General features: G+C 43.3%; 1 protein-coding gene across 2 annotated transcripts in view; it reads left to right on the forward strand.

Moving 5' to 3' along the window:
• RETREG1 (reticulophagy regulator 1) overlaps positions 1–24,549 on the forward strand; it is a 90,691-nt gene that overhangs the window by 56,671 nt on the left and 9,471 nt on the right. For both annotated transcript variants that reach the window (XM_024741729.1, XM_024741730.1), the window contains one exon: positions 24,098–24,224. In XM_024741729.1, the coding sequence (XP_024597497.1) occupies positions 24,098–24,224 (127 nt within the window). The remainder of the gene's footprint in view (positions 1–24,097; positions 24,225–24,549) is intronic.

The following is a 24,549-nucleotide window of genomic DNA, read 5'->3' on the forward strand; positions in this document are numbered from 1 at the left end:
GAGAGGCCACCGCAATAAGAGGCCCGCACACGGCGATGAAGAGTAGCCCCCGCTCACCGCAACTAAAAAGAAGGCCCGCGCGCAGCAATGAGGACCCAACGCAGGCAAAAATAAATTAATTTAAAAAAAATGTATTTCCATTAAAATTAAAAAAAAAACAACACAGTGGCCTCTGTAGTATTTGGAAATGGCATTAGCAGTTGCACTGAATTATAGTCTTGGAAGGTTTAAAAGAAATTGATTTAAATATATTCTTTAATCCAGATGTTTTAATGATTCAGGTTGGCCTGATTATAGGCTTAATTTCACCTTGTGGGTGAAGCCTATGCTTTGATAATACTATTTCTTTCATATATAGAGTGAGGCTAAGAAAAGCCTCACAAAGAAGTCTGACCAGCACGCCCCAGCTCAAGCTTTGTGTGTTGGGACGCTCGGTCGAGATGATGGGTTCCCACAAACAAGCGTATTTCAGCTTTCATAGGCCTGCAGAGTCCTTACGCTGCCGTTGGTTTTGAAATAGGCACAGAGAGGCGAAGTGAATAAGTAAGCCTGTACAGACAGACACGTGTATCGTTATACGGTGGCGATGCAGGAGGTGGGCTCGACACCCAGAAAGGCCAGTGTGGTCAGCACACAAGGAGACGGGAGAGGCTGACTGGAGGTGAGTGGGGGAGGTGTATGGGGACCCCTCATTGGGCCTTGCAGGCAGTGGTGTGTTGGTAAATGTCTAGCAACCACCTCTCTGCTCTTTGGCATTCGTTGATTTCTGTGGTGTAAATACATCACTGTGGTCAATTTCAGGCCACCCACATGAGGTCAGTGAAAGCCGGGTTCAGAAGATATGGGAAAAACTGGTTCTTGCAAACCCACAGGGGTCAGCCCCAGGACCCAAGTGACGTGGACTGGTGCAAGAGTTTGTGTTTAATTCTAAGTGTGCTCCATCTTCTTCATTTATGTATCTCTAAGGCATACTAGACATTCGGGAAAGGTTTGTCGAAAGAATGAATGATTTCTTTTTCTTCCACCCTCTAATACGGTCATGGAAAAATCTGTCTCAGGCATAAACAATGTTTACCACTTTTGAAATCCTACTTTGATCCAGGTGGGCTAATATTTGAAATTGATTAAGAGCATGGAGAATAACACAGTCTATCCTTGTTACAAGAGAGTGTGTTTAGTGTGAGATATCTTAATCACCAGTTAACAAGCAACGTGCTTTCCAAACCCTTGCGGCTCCCCAGCAAACTTCTGGTAATCAAGCCCTGTTAAAGCTCATTTCTATTTTATCAACACAGGGTGACTAATTCTTTGCCATCCCTAAAATGTGAGGAAGGTGTCTTTGCTTTCCAAAGCCAAAGGAGGGCTGCAGCTGCTGTGTGGTGGGCCACGGAGAGGTCTGTCCCAGGGCTGCCAAGAGAAGCTGTCCCTGACAGAGGGACAGCCCACTCATGCAGGCTGCCCTCCTCCCAGCCTTTGGTCTCTTCGTGGGCAAATCCATGTCTGGATCCACTTGGTGTCTCTTCATTATGGAAATCTGAGTCCCACAGAAGGTATGTGAGGGCACAGGCTTGCTTACCTGAGGGTCAAATCTCATACACAATGGTGTTTTCCCACTAAAAGGTGTTATGACTGTCCATTGGGGGAAACAAAAATAGTGTAGAGAAAAGTGAATATAAAGAAGAAAGGATCAAAATAAATAAAATAAAATTCAAGATAAAAAAAAAAAGAAGAAGACAGGATCAGTTGTAATCTTACTACCCTAAAGAAAGGATTATTATGTCTTGTCTTCTAGTACTTCTTTGGACAAATTTTCTTGGCAATGTTACAATAATTCTATATGATACATACAATTTTGTATGCTGCTTTTTCTTCTCATAAGCATTTCCCAGTGGCATTAAACATTTGGGGAGCATTTTTATTTTATTTTACTTTACTTTTTTATTTTATTTTATTATTTTATTTTATTTTATTCTGACCACGCCCTGTGGCACGGGGGATCTTAGTTTCCCAACCAGGGATCAAACTTGCGCCCCCTGCATTGGAAGCATGGGATCCTAACCACTGGACCGCCAGGGAAGTCCCCTGGGGAGCATTTTTAATGCTTACAAAATATGCTATCCTTTGGATTTTTCCACCTATATTACTATTACTCTATGATTCCAGATAGTTTTGCCACTTTAATTTTTCTCGTTAGGGGAATCATTGCCTCAAAGGGTATGAAGTATGAGCTGGTAGTTTCCTAAGGCCTGGGTCCAGAAACTGGCCAAGCATCATTTCTACCATGTCCTGTTGGTCAAGCAGAGAAAGAATACAGATTTGAGGGGAGAGGACATGAACCCCTTTTTTCCTGAAGAACGTCAATGAATTTTGGGGCTTTATTTTAAAACTACTAAGAGAGGGGGGCTTCCCTGGTGGTCGAGTGGTTGAGAAACCACCTGCCAATGCAGGGGACACAGGTCCGAGCCCTGGTCCAGGTAGATCCCACATGCCGCAGAGCAACTAAGCCCGTGTGCCACAACTACTGAGCCTGCGCGCCTAGAGCCCATACTCCGCAACAAGAGAAGCCACCGCAATGAGAAGCCCGCACGCAGCAGCGAAGACCCAACGCAGACAAAAAATAGATTAATTGAGAAAATAAATAAACAAATAAAACTACTAGAGAGAGAAAAAAATGTTTACTATTTGTTTTTATAAAATTTTATCGCATCATTTGGAAGGATATTGATGGTAAAACTTGCCATCTGGCTCCTTCTCCTGTTTTTAAAAAAACTTGCAGACCAGTGACATCTCTTCCTAACAGAGGAATGCTCCAGGGGTCTTGATGAATATACTTATTTATATAGAATAACTTCCTAGTTAGCGGAAGCTCACGTCTTTAGGCATAAACACCTAACTATTTTAGCTATCCTGTAGAGTGACTGCAGACGTGGTCTGTGGAATGATGCAAAGCTGTTTCCAATCCTGGCTGCAAATCCCAACCTCACCATTGACTAGCTGGGTGGCCTCTCTGAATTTCATTTTGTTATCAGTAAAATGGGGATAATAATACTTCCTTTATAGGTTTGTCCTGTAGATTAAATATGGTATTTCCACATTAAATATTTAGCTTAGTGAATGGCTCATAGTAAGTCCTCAAAAAATAGTTGCTAATAATACTTACATAAGTTATGCACTTCCTTAAGCAGCATAGAATATATGATAATACGGAGGATATTCAGCATGTGCGGGCCATCCACTCTCTAGATGGTGGGCTCGACCACGGGTGTGTACAGAGTTGGTGCATTCCTGGTTGGTTTGGTCTAGATGGTCTGTTTGCATAGGGCCACAAGGGGTGTGTGTTTGGTTCACATGGTTTTGATCCTTCCTGTAATTGATTTAACCCAAGTGAGCGTGGGTGTCATGCCAGTGACGTGTGTTGAGTCGAAGTATTTACCCCTTCTCTGGGGAACAAGGATGTCTGCCCAATGCATCCGACAGTAAGCCGAGTACCCACAGGAGGGAGTTCACAGCACATGTTATCTCTTGTCTAATTGGTTTGTTTTAATCATATGGGCGCCGTGAATCTTCTAAATGATCGTATTTCTATCTCTGATTTAGCCATTTGGAGGTAAAATTACAGCTCCCTTCTAGATAGTACATGGGACCCTCTGGATACACTTCTGTATGCCCTTCTTCCCCTGGGCTTTCCTATTTTCTCTCCCATCAGGCCTTTTAGCCTCGTTCCTTTGTAGGGCCACCACCCCCTTGGTGGCAGGGGACGTGTACAAGGCATCCAGCTGAGAGAGCCAGTGAGGGATTGACGTCCATCCCAGGCTCTACCCGCAAGCCCTGTGCCCTCGTGAGGGGCTGCACCTCCTGGACAAGGTGCACCATTTTGTACAAATACATCCTGTGGACTGATAGGCTCTGCTCGCTGAGGTGTTTATTTTATCCCTGTTATCTGTGTACTTTTATAAGCGACCTCAAACCCTTTCTGCACCAGAGTGAGATAAAGTGGTTACCAAGAGAGTAGCCTCAGCCGCAGGAAAATCCAGTATATACATCTGTATGAAGAAACAGAAAATGAAGTGTCCGCTCACCTAGTTTTAAACTTAAGACAAGGGAACAAAAAGCGATTCGATTCTAGAGAAGGTCAGTTATAGGTTGGAGTTAAGGTGAAAGAAATTCAACGCCTCCATTTTGTGTTTGAGAAAATGGGACATCAGCTTGCAGTGTTTAAAGAAAGGTTGCTTTGAAAATCAGAAATTGTCTTCAGTCATCACACTTCTCTTTCAGCTAAAGTCAAGGGATTTCAGTTGGTTTCTGGGGCTGGTTGGCCACGTGGCAGCTTAGTAAGAATGTATAATAAGAACCAGCCCAAAGTCAGAGGAAAGACCTTCAGGCAGAAGTGAGTTGAAACCCTGTTTATGTTTCTTTAGCCATTCTTGTGAAACCGCCAGTGAACTCTGGATAGGAAGATAGACACGACCTCCTGGGGGAGTCCTGGCTTCTGGCTTTTTGGCCAGAGTAACCTCATCTCATGCAGTGTTTTGCGAGTGAGAAGATCAGGCAGGACGTTTCTACGTGAATTTTTTCTGATTTCTCTCTCATCCTCTCCTGCATCCGTTCTCTCTCTTATATCTTTCCCCTGGTGCCTTCACACCAGGAACTGCTTTCTTACCAGTGGTCCCGCCACCTCTGGATCCCAAATCGGCAAAGGCGAGGGGATAAACCTGCATGTAGCAACACATGGCAATACCTCTATGTCACAAAGTGTCCTGATGCAGACATTGGGAAACAGTGGGGTAGAGAGTGTCCTGGCTGTTCCTGGGAGACACACACAAGCTCAGTGCTCAAGAAGACAGATGTGTTACCCTTGGGAGGAGACTCCCGTGAGCCTTCCAGGCCAGAACACACTGCCCAGCCCCCCACCCCACCAACAGCCTCATTTTTGCAGGGTCAGCCTGCCCTGGGCGTGATTGTCACCCACTGGGACAATGCCACCGAGGGCTATTAAAGGTGTTGCTCTGTGGCTTCAGCAGCATCTGGGGAGGGATCATCGGACGGCAGAGTCTTCCTCTTGGAGGGGGGTGCAGTTGTGAGTGCCTGATATGGAAAGAGGTGAGGGAGAGGTCGGACCCCCAGATGCCTCCTCTCCCCCATAACTGTGATTTATGACGGGTTGCTCTGTTTCCAGGGTGGAGACTGGTCCTCCAGAGCTGGGCAGACACCCACTTGTGGTAGTGCATAAGAGGTGTCACATAGTAAGTACCAGCGTGATGCAGCCTCTTTGCTAGCTGTAAACAGAAGGAGCGGCTGTGCACCAGTATTACCTGTGACTCAGGCAGTGACATCTCCTGGTGGGGTTTTAGTTGAACCCTAAGCAAGTGTTTTATTTTTGAAAAGAAAACAAGCGCATCTATCGGTGGAGCATGTTCACATTATGCCATTAGAAATTATACCTATAAACGTCATCTTCAGACAAGATGAGGGGATTACAAATGTGTTTCTATATTTTTGGAAATTACTAGTGTCTACTACTGAGAGTATTCTATGCAGGGCTCACTAATTATGGGTCATATGTATGTTTAAACGTGGCTCCCTTCTCTAAGAAATTAACTCAGTGTTTCTGGAGTAGCTTGTAACGTGAGTGGTGGATAACCTTCCTTCCAAAGTAATTAAACTGAGCGTGAATTCTAAATAGTCATAATTTCCCCATTTTGTAATACTTGAAAAACTTCCTTTTAGAAGCGTATTTGTTTGTATGAAGGAAGACTTCGAGATGTAGATTTCGTAATAAAAGGAATATACACATCAATAGATTATAAACCTAGAATGAATCGACATGCTTGCTGAAACAAGAAGACACTTGCTCAATAAACTAAGATACGAGAAACGTTGGCAGCGACAATAAAGGAAGTAATTGATAATCCCTTTTTGGGGCACAGCAGAGGGGAAAATGGGAGACAGTTTGTTCCATAAGTGTTGAAGGTTTGATGGCAGATGACTTCTTTCTTTCTTGCCAACTTCTATAAACTGGAAATGGTGCCTGGAGCTCTCAAAGGGTTGTGAGGCCTCGTCAGGAAGGTTCTGGAAAGAGTGTGATGGTCTGCCATACCTGGGGAGGGTGGAGTGCTTATGTGGGTGAAGCCCACTGCACTAGGGTAAGAAGTTGGGGTGGGAGGTGGAAGGGGTGGGGTATAATCTTTGTTTATTAAGATAAACTTTGAAAGACCCTAAAAGTTTTCAGTGACTTGGATGGCGCCTTGACTTTCCCCCCTCTGTTAGATACCAATGTTCTGAAGCTTGAGACCTTAGCAACTCTACCCAGGACAAATCTGAAAGTTAGATGCCTTTTGCTAAAACCTGGGTAAACTTTTAGGGCAAGGACTGTTTTAAGATCAGAGGAAACCTTTCTCATTCTAATACTTGACAAGTCAAATCTGGCATACAACAGCTTCACCAGCAATGTGACAGGAAATTGTGTGCTTATGTTTCATGTGTTATTGGCAAAAGGACTGTTTTTCTAACCACAGGCTTGGGAGGCTGGTGGGTTGGAGCTGGAAAGACCTGGGTTCAAATCTGGGTTTTCTTGGTCGTGTCTGCTTTCTCATCTGAAAACGGGAGCATTTTACCCACCTTGTCCGATTGTTGAGAGGATTATAAAGCTCCGAATGTAGTTCCTGGCCCTTGGTACATGCACAGTAAGTGAAAGGTGTCCTTAGACTAAAAGCTCTTGGAATGGTTCCCGGTTGGCTTGCTGGGCTAATCAGTGATCCCCGTCACCGCTGTATAACCATGTGGCTGAAGCCCATGACACCCTGAACCCCGCAGGTCAGTGCGGCCCAGAGGCCACATCCACCCCACAGCCCGTTTTTATAAATCAAACTTTGTTGGAATGCTCTTCCATTTGCACGTTGTCTGTGGCTGCCCTCACGCTGTAATGGCAGAGCTGCGTACACGGACTGTATGGCCAGCACAGCCCCAAATATTTGCCCTCGGGCCCTTTAGAGAACACGTTTGCCTCCCCGACTCTAGTGTAGAACCGCTTCCACCATTTGAGTCGTGTGCTTACTGAGTCAGAGCGTTCATTCTCAAATCTCTTAAGGCCCATTGTCATTGCTCCTGTAATTGCATAATTTTAATTATAAATTATGTAAACTGATGAAATAAGAGATGAAAAGGAGTATTGTTGTGGGAGCGTCTACTGGTTGTTCCCCAATACTCGACTTCCTTTCCTTCGATAGTAGAATCTCAAGTTTCAGCCCCATGATGGCCACCAGCAATCGAATTACATTTCCTAGGTTCCCTTGCAGCCAGGTACGGCCGTGTGACTACAGTCCAGCCAGTGTGAGGCGGGTGAAAGCTTTGCATGCAACTTGCAGGCCATGACTTCAAGGGAGAGGGAGTGCCCTCTGCTTCCTTTTTCCCCTCCCTGCTGGCTGCAGTGGTCCATGGGATGACTGTGTGATTCGAGAATATGGAGTATTAAGATGGAAAGAGCCTGGGTCTTCAACATGATAGAGATCCTGTGTTAGCCCTGGACCACTACGTTCTGCTGTCCATGAGGGAGAAATGAAGTGCTCTCTTGTTTACACCCATCACTTAGACCTTTGATACAACGGGCAAACTTATATCTGAATACATACAGTTGTTTATCCCTAAGAAAACGGTTGAATGTATTAGAAAGAATCAGTAAGGGCCAGTTGCCGATAAATAATGCTTTTTGAAAAAAAGTGGACAAACAGCTAAAAAGGTAGGTGGGGGATAGGCATAACAATTGGGAATGATCCTTTATGTGGGTTGTTCGATTCGTCATTAAATTTGTGCTCCTCTTTAAATAAATGAAACTAGGGAATCCTGAGTAATTCATGGGGATGTGTTTTATGCCAGAACGCCGATCTTTGTTGCAACACCTAACTCAACCGGAACTTCTATAACTCCCGCAGCACGCATTCGTAAGTTAATATTTATTGGATTGAGTTGACTGCCCCAAGGGTGTACTGCTTGGTTTCTTAGTCTCCAGTCAGCATTCAAGTTCTACCCTGAGTCTAAGAGTATTCATGCCAGTTACTCATTAATATGGTTGCGAATTAATCACCTACACCAGCCCACATAAGGGAATAGGAAAGTTATCTAATACTGAAAAAGCAGCTTAAAAGTGACCACTGTTTGCAACGGATGAAGATAGACTGTGATAGCTCTTTTAAAGCCCATGATGAGGGCTTCCCCTGGTGGCGCAGTGGTTGAGAGTCCGCCTGCCGATGCAGGGGACACGGGTTCGTGCCCCGGTCCGGGAGGATCCCACATGCCGCGGAGCGGCTGGACCCGTGAGCCACGGCCGCTGAGCCTGTGCGTCTGGAGCCTGTGCTCCGCAACGGGAGAGGCCGCAACAGTGAGAGGCCCACGTACCGCAAAAAAAAAAAAAAAAAAAAAAAAAAAAAAAGCCCATGATGAAAATCTAAGAAAGGAAGTTGAATGATTCTCAGGTAATTAGGCCTTGACAGGTAGGAGTGCCCATTGTTTCTGGTAAATTTGCCTTTAGCTTCTGACCCCCATCTCTTTGGTCTCCTGCTCCACTGTTTCCAATGAAATCACAGGTCCCTGCTTTGACCAAACACAGAATTTCAGGGGTCCAACCAACTGAGCCTGCAGAAGGCAGGCCAGCTGGGCATCTGCCCTGGCCTTGCAGTCCCCAGGGCCTGGAAATCAGCAACCCATTGTAAAGGAAAGATGAAATTCCTCATAGGGCTTTAAGTTTCTCCATTACAGGACCACAGATATTGACATTTTACATCTTTAATACCTCACAGCCTCAGAAAATGGAAGCAGACTGGGCCTTCTCAGCCTATTAGGAGGTCTGTTTGCTGGGAACCTCTTTCGGCCTGAGATCTGACACTTTGACATCAGTACTTGAAGGGTCACTGAGAGCTGCTGGCTGAGATTCTCTTTCCCATCAGTACCACCAGGGATGTGTTAAGGGATATTGCCAGCTTCAAGTATTCCTCTCTCAAGTTCATATCAATTTCTAAATCAGTTCTTTATAGGAGAAGATAAATGTTTATTTCATAAAAGTAGGGGACATATTTAGTTTTCCTAAATTCAGCCTTTTAGGTAAACGTGAGTGGATTATAAAATCCTTGAGCAGAAGACATCATTGATTATCGAATCCAGCAGCAGTCAACCCGGGGCCCATGGACCCTCTGAATTCCCGAGGTATTTTGAAGGGGGCCATTATCCAAAAACAGTTAATATCCGATCTGGTCCAGCTCCTTATTTTATAGACTTGAGAAACCCGAATTCCTCCTGTGGACCAGTCAGAACAGCCTCCCGGGGACTTCTGTGGTCGCCGTGCCACTGATCTGTGGCATTTTTTAGCATAATTTGTTTAAAGAACATTAATTTCATTTCCTCTTATGATTCCAAAGAGTCAGTTCAGAACAGAATTCACAGAGTTGGTTCATTCCTGGCCTCTCGGACTATATAATCAAAGTGAACTGAATTTTTAAGTGAACCTAATCATATTCTTAGCGTCTGGGGTGTCTAGTGGCTGTGGTATGTAGAGGAATCACTCAAGTCATGTTGTCACTGGATAGTTTTGTTAAAGATTACATAGATTAGAAGGTATGGGCTTTGTTTGTAAGAGAAACAAAGGCAGATATCTGTCTTTAAAAACAATTACCTTTTCTAGAACCCAACATTTTGATGAGCCATTTTTTCCATTTCTTGAAAATGCATTGTGGTAGCATGAGCTAGGGAAAAAAAAAAAGCAAGAAGAATATACATAATAAATTAAGTTCTGATCAAAATACAATTCTAAACCTAGAACATCTTTCAAGACAATGATTAAAAGATATCTCTCTCTGTCTTTCAGTGAACGTTTGTTTAAAATAGTCATTGTGAAAAAAAAAAAAAAAAATAGTCATTGTGTTGTTTAAGTATAGGTGATTCTCTTTGACCATCTGGCTCCATTCGTTCCCTTTTGGCTGTGGTCAGTTCCCTGAAGACTCATTACCTGTGTGGCTCTCACCTAGGCTGATGAACTCACAGGGAGCTCAGGATGAAATATTCAGCACCACTTAATTGATCTCCCTAACTGGGTGGAGACAACCCTTGGAAGGTCCAGGCCCAGTTAAATGGCATTTCACAGTACTTTTGTCCTTGTGGTTCTAGATGGTTCTCACATGGGAAAAGTATTGGTTTGGCCCAAAGTTTCGTTCGGGTTTTTCCATACCATCTGGCGGAAAAACCTGAACGAACTTTCGGCCAACCAAATAAATGATTAAGGTTGATCAAAGAGCTATTTCATCTTACTCTATAGGCTCTTATCAAGTCTGTTTCATGTTAGTAGATTATCGTGTCGGGGAGGAAGAAATTTTCCCCTACCGTTCTAGGTTCTTCTGGCTGGTGTAAGAATTAAATTGGCACGAGACAGGTTAACAGGAGAAAAACAAAAGTTTAATAGCCTGTACACATGGGAGAGACCTAGGAGAACTGAGTAACTTTCCAGAATGGCCAAAACCCTCACCAGAACTACCGTCTTCAGCTAAAGACAAAAGAGGTGTTGAGGGTAGTGGTCTGGAACTTCAAAGGCTAGGAAGGCAATTGACATGGAGGTAGAAAAGCAGATGTTTGGTAAGTAAAGGTTTGCTGGGCCAGGAAGAGACAATGGGACACAGAGTGGGCTCTGATCTCTAGGTCCTGCTGAGTTTCCCTCACCACACTCAGCCCATATTCTTGGCAGATGTCTCTGCTGCTAGCTTGCTTCTTGGAACAAGCCCTCTATCTGTTGATACATTATTTTAGGCAGTTAGGGGGAAGGTCAAAGTTTCTTCCTGAGTTTTTTTGGGCCTTGATTGTTTTCACCTTGAAATAATATGCATGCCAAAGAGACAACTTGGGGTGGCAAATTTTGCATCGCTACAATAGAGTACAAGCAGAACGTGGGATAATAATACATTCTATATGTGTATAAAAACAAGAAGGCATTTAACATTTTACCGACTAGCCAATCCAGTAGACAGTGACCTAGAGGGAGAGGAGAAAGGGGTATGGATGTAACCGTGTGCCCCGGAGAGAGCTGCGGGAGTTGTGAACACACAGGCACTTGCCTAGGAGATCTGATTCAGTTGTCGGCGGCTTCCTGGAAATGGCTAGAAGACTGGGCAAGCAGATGATCTCCAATACGCCTGCTTGGCAGTTTACACATACAGAAAGCGCGTGTGGCAGCCGTTAGATTCTCCTGAACACCACGGACAGGAACTTGGACTCTGGGGGCAGGTGTGAGTGTCTGCAAAAATGAAGGAGGATGGGGGAGATGGCAGGCACCTCTCTCACTGGCATATAAGGTTCAGCCTAGATCATTCCAATCTCATTTACTTTCACTGAACTTCACAGCACAAGGGAATACAAATTTTTAAGAAAAAGTTTTCCTGAGCGAATTTATAATGTGAATGGAAGTGAAATGTCGGAGGAACTCTTTCAGTAAGTGTTTGCAGGAACCCCTTCAGTCTTCAGGTATAAAACGCACAATGACGGTTATCAAGGTGGTGAGAAATGCACTGAAGGCAACTCCTTTTTCGTTAATTATCAGCCAGATTTTTATTGCTGTTCTGTGTGTATGAGAACGTGGGGGAAATGCAATCCCGTAGAAGCCCACTCTCTAAAGCAGACAGGCTCTATTAATTACTTTTTAGAATTTTGTTTTCCTAAAGAAACTATCACTAGGAGAAATACGTTCTTTTGAAATTTGTCCTCACTCCGTAGCGCCAACCACTGCACACCCTCCCTGGGCAAGAGATGCCTCCTCGGTAACCTGCGCCCAGATCCACTTCTCCCTTGCCTCCGCACATACTCCTTTCTAGTTCGTGCCCTCCCCACTCCCAAATACATCCGCACCTTCCCGCCATGCTGCTGTTGAGTATTACATAATTTACCATTAAAACATGCAATAAGGGGCTTCCCTGGTGGCGCAGTGGTTGAGAGTCCGCCTGCCGATGCAGGGGACACGGGTTCGTGCCCCGGTCCGGGAAGATCCCACATGCCGCGGAGCGGCTGGGCCCGTGAGCCATGGCCGCTGAGCCTGCGCATCCGGAGCCTGTGCTCCGCAATGGGGGAGGCCACAACAGTGAGAGGCCCGCGTATCCGCAGCGGAAGAGGCCACAACAGTTAGAGGCCCGTGTACCGCAAAAAAAAAAAAAAAGCAATATCCATACAATAGCTTATTGTTAAAAATCTGCTTCTGAGGGAGGCCTACGGCCAATTTAGCAAGCAGTAAGACATCATAATGCGATTCTCATTGTTTTCTATGACTGACAACAGTGATCCTCTTGGTAAGGGTATGTTCCTTTAAGAGTCACCAACATCATTCACCGGCTTTTAAATGAAGATAAATGGGAGATGCAGTCTTTAAAGGACTAAGGTGGGACTGTGGCCTATGATTTAACAGTGTAGCATTTTGAATAAATATCTCAATGACTGATAGTCACTGACTCCAGGTTTGCCATATTCCAAGGTACTGCCTTCAACACAAAGGCTGACAGCAAATTCTCCCAACAGAATTAATTTTAATAGGCCTTCATTTAAAAAGCCCTCTGGAGGAACTTTATCATCGTTCAGTCTGTTTGTGTTGTGTATACCTGTTCCAGCCCAGTGTGACGGGTAAGGTCTCTCAAAAAATAAAATGAGGAACTATATTGTTAATGAAAAATTTTTGCACCATAAACAATACATTCTTTGGTATTGTCACAGAAGCTTAGGTTTCATGTAACTAGGCCAGAGGTTAAAAAAAAAAAAAAGAGAGAAAAAGGCAGGGAGAGGACATTTCCTTTTGATTCCAACTGCAGTAAATCCTGGACGGTACTTCATTGGAAATTGTGGATCCCAAACAGAATGCAAAAGAAAGGCTTATATCTGAATTAGCAAACTTGCCTTACAAGAACAATTTCTGTTTTCCTTGGGGAGTGTTTCCTGGTTCTCAGGTATTATCTGTCCTTCGGGGATAAAATAGAAACCTTTTCTTCCCTCAGGGGTAGTGATTAAAGCAAATCTCTGTGTTCACAAATGAAAGGGTGTTTAATCTCCTGCAGGTCTCAAGTAGGAGCTTGTCAGGAGCTGGTAATGGAATTTAAATTGTTCATGCCCTGGGTTTATGAAAGTCTACTTGTTGAAAGGTTAACAAAATTGAAAACGCTGGAAAATAACTTCTACTGGCATCTGTTCATGGAAACTAGAATCATACAAGAAGTAACGTGATGGGCAGCTAAGCGCCAGGCTTCCAGATGATCTTGGTGGATTGGGTAGTTGATAATCTCTGCACCCAGGGAAGTGGCAGGGCAGAGACTGAGGTGGAAGGAAGAAAGGGGCAGTTTCACAAAGTGACTGATCTCTAGTTCATTTGCGACTTGATATAAAAAGAAGGAGAGAGCTCCAAATAAAACACCAAGTTGCCCAGAGGGCGGTGCGGCTCAGCTTCTCAGGGCAGGAAGAGCCAACATTCAGGTGGCGCCTCCTGGGGGAGAAGTTGTCCACGTGGTTAATTGGTCTGAGAAAGTGACAATTTCACATTGAGTGTTCTGTAATTTCTTAATCTTGTGTTTGCTTATTTAATCCTCCAGTTGACATATCTTATTTGCTTTGTCATGGTTCTAATTCTGTGAGGGTTTGTGCAGGGAAACAGGATCCCTGTTTTTATTTCGTTTCTCTGCCTACACACAATCACACGCGAACACGCCTGCACGCGGAGGAACACGACATGGATCCAGAGGATTAAAAACAGTTCTAACACATCGCACTCAGAAATGTTCAAATCTGTAACTAGAGACTGACTGACCTTTCTAAGAAAAATTATGCAGGGGTTAATATCAACAGATATTCACTACCAACAGAGAACATGAGACCATTAGTCACCAGCCGAGAATGACAGGGTGGTGAGGGCTCCCGGGCCAAAGCATATTTATAGGTAAGATGGGTGAAGCAGTTGTTTGTCCCGGTTGCTAGGTGACAGCTTAGGTTATAGCAAATCCCCTTTTACAAAAGTTTGGGATGTTGACATTGTTAACTTTCTGTAAAATATGGTTTGCCTTCAATTTCCAATTCCTATGGATTAAAAATAAAATAAATTAGTGTAAAATAATGTATTTTCTCTGGAGGTACTTTGACGGTTCTTCTAAACATCTTTGGAAATGGTTATTGCCATATGAGTTCGTAAGGATATGGAAAATCTAAAAAGTGACCAGAAAGGGGTGTGTGTGTGTGTGTGTGTGTGTGTGTGTGTGTGTACGTGCACATGTGTTTGAGAGGAAACAGCAATAGCTGAAAATACTCTCCAGTGGATTGAGGTCACCCGACAGGAACAAACAAGGGACTGATTTTCCCTATCCCGATAGAAGGATGGATATTCATGGGGCTTCACATTCTGGCCAACTTCACGAGCCCCAGTCCGGTCTCCACGGGTCGCACAGGTGCTCGTGGGTCCATGTGAGAGTAATGTCTACAGAAGGTGCTGGGTCCAGGGATCTCCATGGAGAAGTCAGGCGTTAGGGCCCAAGTTTTGCCAGAAGGAGTTCCACACAAAATACTAATTTCCACCTCAGGAAACATTTGATATAAATGAGCCCTATTTCTTGGTTACCTAATTTCGAAGGCAGTTTAATTCTGCATTTCCAAGGAAAAAAAATAAAACTATTCCATATAAGTGAAAGTTGGTTTCCAAATGTTTTAGACTTTTTGCCTGTGATGTATTCCTACACATATAAAGGAATACACACTAATTACTGTGATAGGTAATGTATAGAAGCATTCGGCTAAATGCATTAAAAAAATCAATAGAAGTCACTAAACTATTTTTGATTTGTTTTTCTTTGTTTGATATCTGTTCATTGTTTATATCCATTCCTTCATTCGATATTTTATGTGCCTTGTAGAAGTCAAGTTCTGTCAGCTGCTGAAGACAGAGCCGTATCTGTGAATCCGTTCAGGGCATTTAAGTCTCACGAGGTGTCAACATTACAAAGGAAAGTAACTACAATTGAAAAATTGCTACAAAAGAAAATGATGGGGCTTCCCTGGTGGCGCAGTGGTTGAGAGTCCGCCTGCCGATGCAGGGGACACGGGTTCGTGCCCCGGTCCGGGAAGATCCCACATGCCACAGAGCGGCTGGGCCCGTGAGCCATGGCCGCTGAGCCTGCGCGTCCGGAGCCTGTGCTCCGCAATGGGAGAGGCCACAACAGCGAGAGGCCCGTGTACCGCAAAAAAAAAAAGAAAAGAAAAAATGATTTATTGGTGGAGGTGGGCAGGGCTCAGGAGGAGAGATTCAGGGAGGAGATGCACACGGTGCTTGTGACACAGTGCCGGCCTGGGAGCGCCCAGAGATCAAGGGTATCATTGGCACAGGGTATGGAATCACTTGAGGGTCCTGGCTTGGAAAGGGCTGAAGCAGTGGAGAGAGAAAATAGGAATCTAAACTCCTTGGTTCCAGGCTTCACCTGGGAACCGAGATGCTGTATCGATATGTCTATTTCTGTAGCTCAGCATTCAGGGAGTCCATAATCTGTCCACGTTACTGCTCTAGTGTTCTTCCCACTCGTCTTTGAAACGATGCCAAGTTCCATTCCAGAGAGTTCTTCCGGTGTCTCAACCTCCAATTATAAGCGTTCTCGGCTCCATTTATGAAAGCCCTACTTTGTGTGTATTTGTTCTGTGACCTCAGCAGGATGGCTAATGTATCTGAGCCTCAATTCCTTCATCTGTAAGACAGAATAAATAATAGGACCGCTCACAGGCTGACTGTAAGGGTGGAATATGACAGTGAGTTCACAACATATGGAGCGGTGCCTGTCTCCTGCTGAGTGTTAGCCAGTATTCTTATCTCACGTTGCCTGGAACCCCCATTCCTTGAATTTTTCATCAGCTGCCTTGGTGTGAAGTTTTCACTCTATTAGCATCCTTCCATTCTACTAAAACCATCACCTAAATAGAACCGTTTTCCTAAAAAACACTAATTCTAAAAGATACATGCACCCCAGTGTTCATAGCAGCATATTATTTACAATTGCCAAGATATGGGAGCAAGCTAAGTGTCCATCAGCAGATGAATAGATAAAGAAGATGTGGTACATACAATGGAATATTACTCAGCCTGTAAAAGAGAATTAGATTTTGCCATTTGAAGCAACATGGGTGGACTTGGAGGGTATTATGCTAAGTGAAATAAGTCAGACAGAGAAAGAAAAATACTATGTGTTCTCATATGTGGAATCTAAGTAATACAATCAACTAGTGAATATGACAAAAATGAAACAGATTCACAGATATAGAGAACAAACTAGTGGTTACCAGTGGGGGGGGAGGGGCAACATAGGGGGAGGGGAGTAAGAGGCACAAACTATTAGGTATAACATAAGCTACAAGGATATATTGTACAACACAGGGACTATAATCAATATTTTATAAGAACTATAAATGGAGTATAACCTTTAAAAATTGGGAATGACTATATTGTACCCCTGTAACATATAATATTGTACATCAACTATACTTCAATAAAAATTAAAAAATAAAGTGAACAAAGTAACAAATGAAACCATTCAGGTACTAAAGACTTTAAAAAAAAAAGTGAATAAATTGTCGTGCTGATCTCTGTGGAATCTTATTCCATAACTCTTTTTAATAGTTGTTTCTGCCTTACAATTTAAAATATATTCTACAGTTCTGCATTGCCCACCCCCTCCCCGGAAAAATGTAGCACTTTTTTTTTTTTTTTTTTTTGCGGTACGCGGGCCTCTCACTGTTGTGGCCTCTCCCGTTGCGGAGCACAGGCTCCAGACGCGCAGGCTCAGCGGCCATGGCTCACGGGCCCAGCCGCTCCGCGGCACGTGGGATCCTCCCGGACCGGGGCACGAGCCCGTGTCCTCTGCATCGGCAGGCGGACTCTCAACCACTGCGCCACCAGGGAAGCCCTGTAGCACTTTATTTTGTGTTGCAAATGCCAGAAACCAAACTGAAACCAGCTTAAGGTGAAAAAGGGAATGGGCTCCACAAAGAGGACGTCCATGTTTGAATTTGTTTTGGGCTCAGCAGAACCCAGGAACTCAGACCCGACCATCAGGCTTCGTTTGTGCCCTCTGCCTCCGCCTCACACTCCTCTCCTTCTCTCTCCATCTGCTCCACGATTCCTGTCTCTTGTTGGTAATCATCTCCGCAAATCTAAAGCTGAAGAAATATGTGAAAGGATTTGAGCTTTGATATGTTAAAAAAAATCCCTTTTTTTGCTTTGAAAAATTACTTTCAGTTATAAAAATACCTTCTGACTTTTAGGTTGACTAGTATAAGCTAAAAAGATTTATTATCCTGTAAAGTGTACAATAATGAAAAGAGAGTATCTTATATTCAACAGGCTCTCCTCATATATCCGATCCCCAGCTTAGTTTTTGAATGTTTTCCCCCACCAACAGCCCTAGATTCAATGAAATGTCATTTTGTAAACGTGAATTTCATATATACCACGAGCGAAGGAGAAATCACTTTGGGGTCGCTCACGGGTAGAGGCTGTGCCTTAGTTATCGCGAAATCCCTGAGGCGGGACTGGTGACAGACAGACAACCGCCCTCAGTGCATGGTGATTGAAATGAACGGAGGGGAAATGACACTGAGACACATTATCCGTTCTCTGCCAGGATTCATTTATTTCAGCATAATTTTTGGTTGTGCTCAAAGACACTTGGGGTGAAAGAGATGTAGCAGGCTGCTGGCACGTGTTCTCTCCTCCAGAATTACCGTCTATTTTTAAAGAGCACCCGAGTGTCACGTTTCTTAGTCTCACAGAGCCCCCTAACGGGGAGAACTGTGTGCTGCACCCTGAAAACCAAGTGCATTCAAGGTTCATGTATGGAGCCCTTAAACTGTGCAAAGGCTAACTGGTCTTTGAATATAACACTTAAAGACTTTTTGTTAAGTAGACTTTTAAAGAAAGAAGGTACACAATCATGTAAAAGAAAGGTACTTTGCTGTACACCTGAAACTAACACAACATTGTAAATTAACTATACTTCAGTGAAAACCGGTTAATAAAAAATTCTTTACCCACTGAACTGTAGTGTCATCATTTATTATCACGATTAGTTTGCTATTTTCTTGCATAAATACTGTGCAAGGAAATCACTATGCATATATTAAAAGAGTACATCATTCACGATAGCATCAAAACCCATCAGATTTCTAGGAGCAAACGTCCTAAAGGATGCATAACCCTCTACACTAAAAACTATACACAAAAGATAAAAGAAAAACAAAATTATAGTTATGTGTTCATACGTGTGTGTGTGTGTGTGTATTCAACAGCGTTTATAATAGGGCTTGAAATATGGTAGCATATGTCTGCAGCTTTGTTTATCTTCTTCAAGATTTCCTTGGCTGTTCTTGGTACTTTAAATTCCCATTTAAATTTTAGGATTAGGCAGCCAATTGGCATTGTAAATTCTGATGAGGTTTTGAATTTGTAGGTCAATGGGGAGAATTGGTGTATTTACAATATGCCAGTGTGTCTACTCCTTGAACGTATTCTTCCATTTACTAAGGTCTTCTTTAGTTTTTCTTAATGATGTTTTGTAGTTTTTAGGGTAGAAGTTTATACATCTTTAGTAACATTTATTCCTAGGAATTTGGTGTGTTTTTGATGACATTGTAAATGACATACTTTTTACAATTGCATTTTTGTAAGTTCCTATGTTATAAATAAATGAAAACTCAACTAAAAAAAAAAGATAGGTATGAAAGAAAAATTTAAAAAAATCATTCAGATCTGTTTGACCATGTGGGTTATTTGGTTCATAACAAAACTCACCACTTTTTATTCCTACGTTAAATTACTTAAATCACACAGTTAAATTACTTGAAATCAGTTGGATCCTTTTGGACGTTGCTTTTAAGACGTGTTAGGACCACAGCAGCATTCAGTCTAGGGCTCGTTATTCTCTGCTGCTGAGGTAGGACCCTTGTGAGTACTCTACCCGACGTGTGAATTTTGAGGCTTTCCAGTCTAGTCGGTGGGAAGGATTTCCAGGCATCCTTCCCAGCCCTGTGAGCACAGGACTCTGTCCCCTCTTGTCATTTCCCATGCCTTGTGCCTCACACAAGCGCCCTCAGCTGGAGGGTCCAGGGGACCCTGCAGGTGGCCAGTGTTCTCTGTGCAGGCTCTACACCCCACACTCTGTCCCTCCAACTCCAGCCTCTTTGGACTCTCACTTCTGATGCTCAACTCAGGTGGTGGCCAGGACCCACCTGGGGGGCACCTCCCTGCTCTGCGGCCTGACACTTTCTCACTGGGTATTTCTTATTGTAACTCTTAGATAAGAAACACGTGCCTCAGAATCACCTGGGACACTAATTCAAAAGGCAGGTTTCTGAGGTCACCCCAGGCCTGCTCCATCAGAGTTTCTGGAGTGAGGCCATGACAGCTGCTATTGAAACAGTGCCCTGGGGTTCACACACACTTCCCACGTGGGAACTGCCTAACGAGATTACTTTGGCCACATCTAACGTCTATGCCTAATTGTATTCTAGTAGGGTTATGGAGGCAGAAAGAAGGGGTGTTGGCTTTGGATTCTACTGGGAAGCAGAGCTCCCTTCTGTGCCAAAGTGAGGCTGCTTGTCTGAGGGGCTATCTCTCTAATTCTTATTCCCTTAGGACTTCTCGGACTGGTGGAACCATATCGGTTCTTCAGTAAACAGCTGCTTATCTTGGCCATGCAGTGTCTTTTGTCAAAAATCTGTCCCTCTAGTTTCTCTTAAGGAGAATGTAACTAAACGGAATCTGCCAGGGCCTCAGTTGGGTAGCTTTTCTGGCAAGCTCTGCACAAGCTGCAGATCCTTGGGCAGAGGCCCTGTGAAAGATGCCATGGCCTTGAGAAGGCTGGGAGGTGTGGCTTCTCACTGGGAACCACGTGAACTGGATTCTCGGAGAGTCTGGGAAGTTGGAGCTGGTGGTCACAAGGGAGGGACTCTTAAGAGGTCCTTATCTCCTAGCTGGAGGGAGGTAGGAAGGAGAGAGAAAACTAGCTGGAAGGAAGGAAGCAAGCAAGGGTAGAGAGAAGGGAAGGAAAGAAAGAAGAACAGACAGACCCACAAAAGGACCTTACTTCCCTTTGAACCTGGAAAATGCATGTTCTCTCTGAAACTATGGAAGAAAAAAACTAAGCCCTGGAATATTCATGCTGAAGCCATTGGTAGCTAATTTTCTCCCTTGAATGAGCTTCAACTATAGAAGACTTACACTCTTTGGTGAAGGACTTGGTAAAGATTCACACTGTTTTTCAGCCTCCTTTTCTGTTTGTTGGGCCTTTCGTTGCACGTTGATCAGCGCCGAGGATGGTGGGAAGACAGCCACACACCATGTGAAAGATCTGTTTCCCTAGCATCGTCCAGTATTCACAGGAGATCCTTTCTCTGATTATGTGTTTTCTAGACAGGGCTCTCTAGGAAAACCTAGAGTTTCATTATGGAGCAACTCAGAGCCTGTGTGTGTGTGTGTGTACACGTGCAGATGTCACTTGTATTAATCGTTGACCAACCATCAAGTATGAATCTTACTTTCCAATAAATATTTGGATTCTGCACAGGAAGTTCTCTTTTTTTCTGGAATGGGTAGGTCTTAAATGATGCCGTGTTGATCCTGGTCAATCACACCTCATTCCTCCTGACTCTAGAAAAGAGTGAGGAGATGTCATTGAATTTGGTCTTCCCTTGCAGGGGGCACATGTTTTAAAGGGAAGAGAACTGTGTTGGAAATCAGGAGCCTCCAGTCAGACATTTACTACTCTTCCCAAAACCCATTTGGTTAGATAATATTTTCATGACTTACACGATGCATTTCTCATTTCTGTTTGTGATGGTAACAGTAATTCAGATATCATTAGAATTCTTCAAGGCGATTTTTAAAAAAATTTGGCCATGCCACACGGCTTGTGGGATTTCAGTTCCCCAATCAGGGACTGAACCCGGGTCACGGCAGTGAAAGTGCTGAGTCCTAACCACTAGACCACCAGGGAACTCCCTAAGGCGATTTTGTTAAAAATAAATATAAGTAACAATGGAATTTATTGTCCCAAAGTACTGTCACAGACTTGTATTTTGACTATAGGATGTGAAGTGGGATATACTCGTGTAACAATGTTACTCATTAAATAAAAAGAATGATTATACATTTAAGTATCCAGGAATTTTAAATCAAGACCATATGTGTGTACATGTATAGCTTTAAGAACAGAAATACATCAATTCTTATGTACCCAGCACCTAAAAAAGATATAGAACATTACAAATACCCAAGAAGCTCCCACTTGCCATCTCAAGCCTCATTCCCTACACACCCCCATCTCCTGTATCCCCTCTCCTGAATCTTGGGTTTTTTTAAAAATCATTTCCTTGCTTAAATATCTGTAGCTTAATGTGACTTTGAGCTTTATATAAATTAAATCATGCTGTGTATATACCTCTGTGATGTTTTTCTCAATATTATGATCCGGAGGTTCAGGTATAAACGTGGAGTTTGAGTTCCTTCATATCCATTCCATCTTTCTTTGTTTTATTTTAAGGGAATTTTATTATTTTTATTTATTTATTTTTGGCTGCGTTGGGTCTTCGTTGCTGCGCGCGGGCTTTCTCTAGTTGCGGCGAGCAGGGGCCACTCTTCATTGCGGTGCGCAGGCTTCTCATTGCGGTGGCTTCTCTTGTTGCAGAGCACAGGGTCTAGGCACATGGGCTTCAGTAGTTGTGGCACGCGGGCTCAGTAGTTGTGACTCACGGGCTCTAGAGCTCAGGCTCAGTAGTTGTGGCGCATGGGCTTAGCTGCTCCGCCGCATGTGGGATCTTCCCGGACCAGGGCTCGAACCTGTGTCCCCTGCATTGGCAGGTGGATTCTTAACCACTGCGCCACCAGGGAAGCCCATCTCTCAGTTTTGAACACAACTCACTTTATTTGTTCATTATCCTAATGGAAGTATATTTTAAATTTGCTTCAAAATGCAAAATGTTCACCCATTCCATTGGAATTGTTAAAATAATAATAAACAGTTCCATTATAAGTTTTTCATTGATTTTTGTTAGAGTTATATTTGCCAGACAGGTTAACCAAATCCTTAAACACTACTCAGTATGCATGGAGAGCAGAGATTAAAATCTATATTTACGTCATACACTGAGCAGCAGAGTAGCCTACCCTTGCCAATTTGTAACAAGCCTATGTTGCTCTAGAAAGAAAGCCACAGTTCAATTTCAGATTTTACTCTCCTGTACAAAATCTTTTCCCATTCAGCTGACATACTGGCAAGATCTTGTTACAGATAGTGGCCACTACATGTAACATAAAAACTTAGTGTTTCTTTTAATAGGTCTGGAATCATTCGTACGATATGCATAGTGCTAGATTTGGTCACCAATGTAAACAGGCTTGCTCAGTGGTTCGAGTGTGGGAAGAGTTAATGAAGGCATAAACTGATAGCCAAACGTCCCCAAAAGTTCATTTCTTACAACAGTCGGGAAATCATTTGGCAAATGTCTACCTCGTGGAGTAGCATCAGCCTGAACACCGGGCAGCTCAGTGACTCTCTGGCAGAACATTGGTTGAGGCTGATAGAACAAAGAGGAAAGACAAGAACTACTTTTTTTTTTTTTTTTTTTTTTTTTTTGCTTTTTTAATGCTATTGCACTCGTTTAAATATAACTTAAAATTTATATTATAAAGGGAAATGTATTATTTAATTTACAATTTCCTTGATGTTGATTTGAAAGTTTATTAAAAAGGAGCAGAATCTCAATGTACACAATTTCTGGGTAGTTGAGCATCTAAGGGCCAAAGTAGTTTTAATTTGTCGCAGGGCTACTGGAGTTGAATCCAGAGATCAGTCTCACCCTGACACCCTTGCAGTCATAGCTCAGAGGACACTTCACTAACAGTGTGTCCTCTACGAGACACATTTGTTTAAAATTGTCTGTGTAATAAATGAATTTGGGTGCCCTTAATAGAGCTTGTTTGAGCTGGTATATTTATGTGATGAGTTAGGATTGCAGGAGTGGGATTTGAACTTGATGGCATTGTAACTTCAGGAAATGCCCAGTATTTGCATGTCTTCTTCCTGCAGCTATTGTTACTAGTTTTCAGCTCACTACCATTCCTGTGGGAAGGCGGGGACCCACACACAGCACGTGCCTGGCACACACACCACATCCAGCACATTCTATGATGATTATCGGGAAAAGATACTCTAGACAAATACGGGGTATTGTGAGATCCTGTTGAGTTTGACAGTTTTCTGCTGAGTTGACCAACAGAGTATACAGTCGACCCTTGAACGACCTGGGTTTGAACTGCGTGGGTCCACTTAGAGTGGATGTTTTTCGGTAGTAAATTCTACAGTGCAACAGGGTCTGTCGTTGGCTAAATTTGTGGATTCAGAGGAACCACAGATACGAAGGGCCAACAGTAAATTATACATAGGTGGATTAACTGCAGCATTGTACAAGGATCAACTGTGGACTGAAAATGCTTTGTTCGTGTTGATGACGAGGATAATGATAAGATTAAAGCCAAGGTTTCTTTAAAGGTACTGTGGCTTTACTACCTTTAAGGTTTAAAACATTTCTGACAATCCCACAAGGCCCTGTATGATCAGGTTTCTTCCTACCATCCCAGCTCCCTGCAATGCTATTCTCTGGTTCGCTCTACTGCAGCCATACTGGGACCAATGGTGCTTTAGCTCCTTCTCACAACAGGACCTCTTGCATATGCTGTACATTGTTCTGTCTGGAGCCCTTCCAAGCCTTTATGGTAAATAGTGCGAATCCAGATCATAGCATAAAAGTGACATCTTCAGAGAAGATGCCCCAAAGCCTCCACCCTATATTTTTCCTTCATTGTGACCAGATAATCGTGGAGCTCGTTGCTTGCCTTGGCCTGTGATCTTCCTTAGACAGGTGTCTGGCTTGTTCATCTCTGAACTCACATGGCTCTTCCAGAGAGTGTGCCCACTAGGAGGTGCTCAGTGAATATCTACTAAAGCAATAAATGTTGAGTGACTCATCCACAATTCAGTTAAAAGTTTTGGTTTTCTTTTTCTCTCTTTAGCTGGGAAGTTATCAATTCCAAACCAGATGAAAGACCCAGGCTCAGCCACTGTCTTGCAGAATCATGGATGAATTTCAGCATATTTCTTCAAGAAATGTCTCTGTTTAAACAGCAGAGCCCTGGCAAGGCAAGTTTTCCAGAAAAGGAGAATGATGTGTGTGCTTTAAAATGTGAACTAAACTTGGAAACAAATGAATTAACCTATTTTATCAGCCTGTAAGGGTTCTCCAATTCTGAATATAATACACTACGAACACGTGCCATAAAAACTGATATTAGCAAGGTTCAGAAATGTTAGTGCTGTTAGCACTAGAAAATCCTTAACCTTATATTTTGAAATTGGATTGGATTTCTATTTTATCTGTATTTATGTAGCTTATTAACTAAAATGAATGATGATTTGTCCTCTCAGCCAGACCGAGGATAAAAACGTGTTATTAAGAATTTCAGTT

Source organism: Neophocaena asiaeorientalis, unplaced genomic scaffold (assembly GCF_003031525.2).
Source record: "Neophocaena asiaeorientalis asiaeorientalis breed wild unplaced genomic scaffold, Neophocaena_asiaeorientalis_V1.1 scaffold10, whole genome shotgun sequence".
NCBI lineage: Eukaryota > Metazoa > Chordata > Mammalia > Artiodactyla > Phocoenidae > Neophocaena > Neophocaena asiaeorientalis.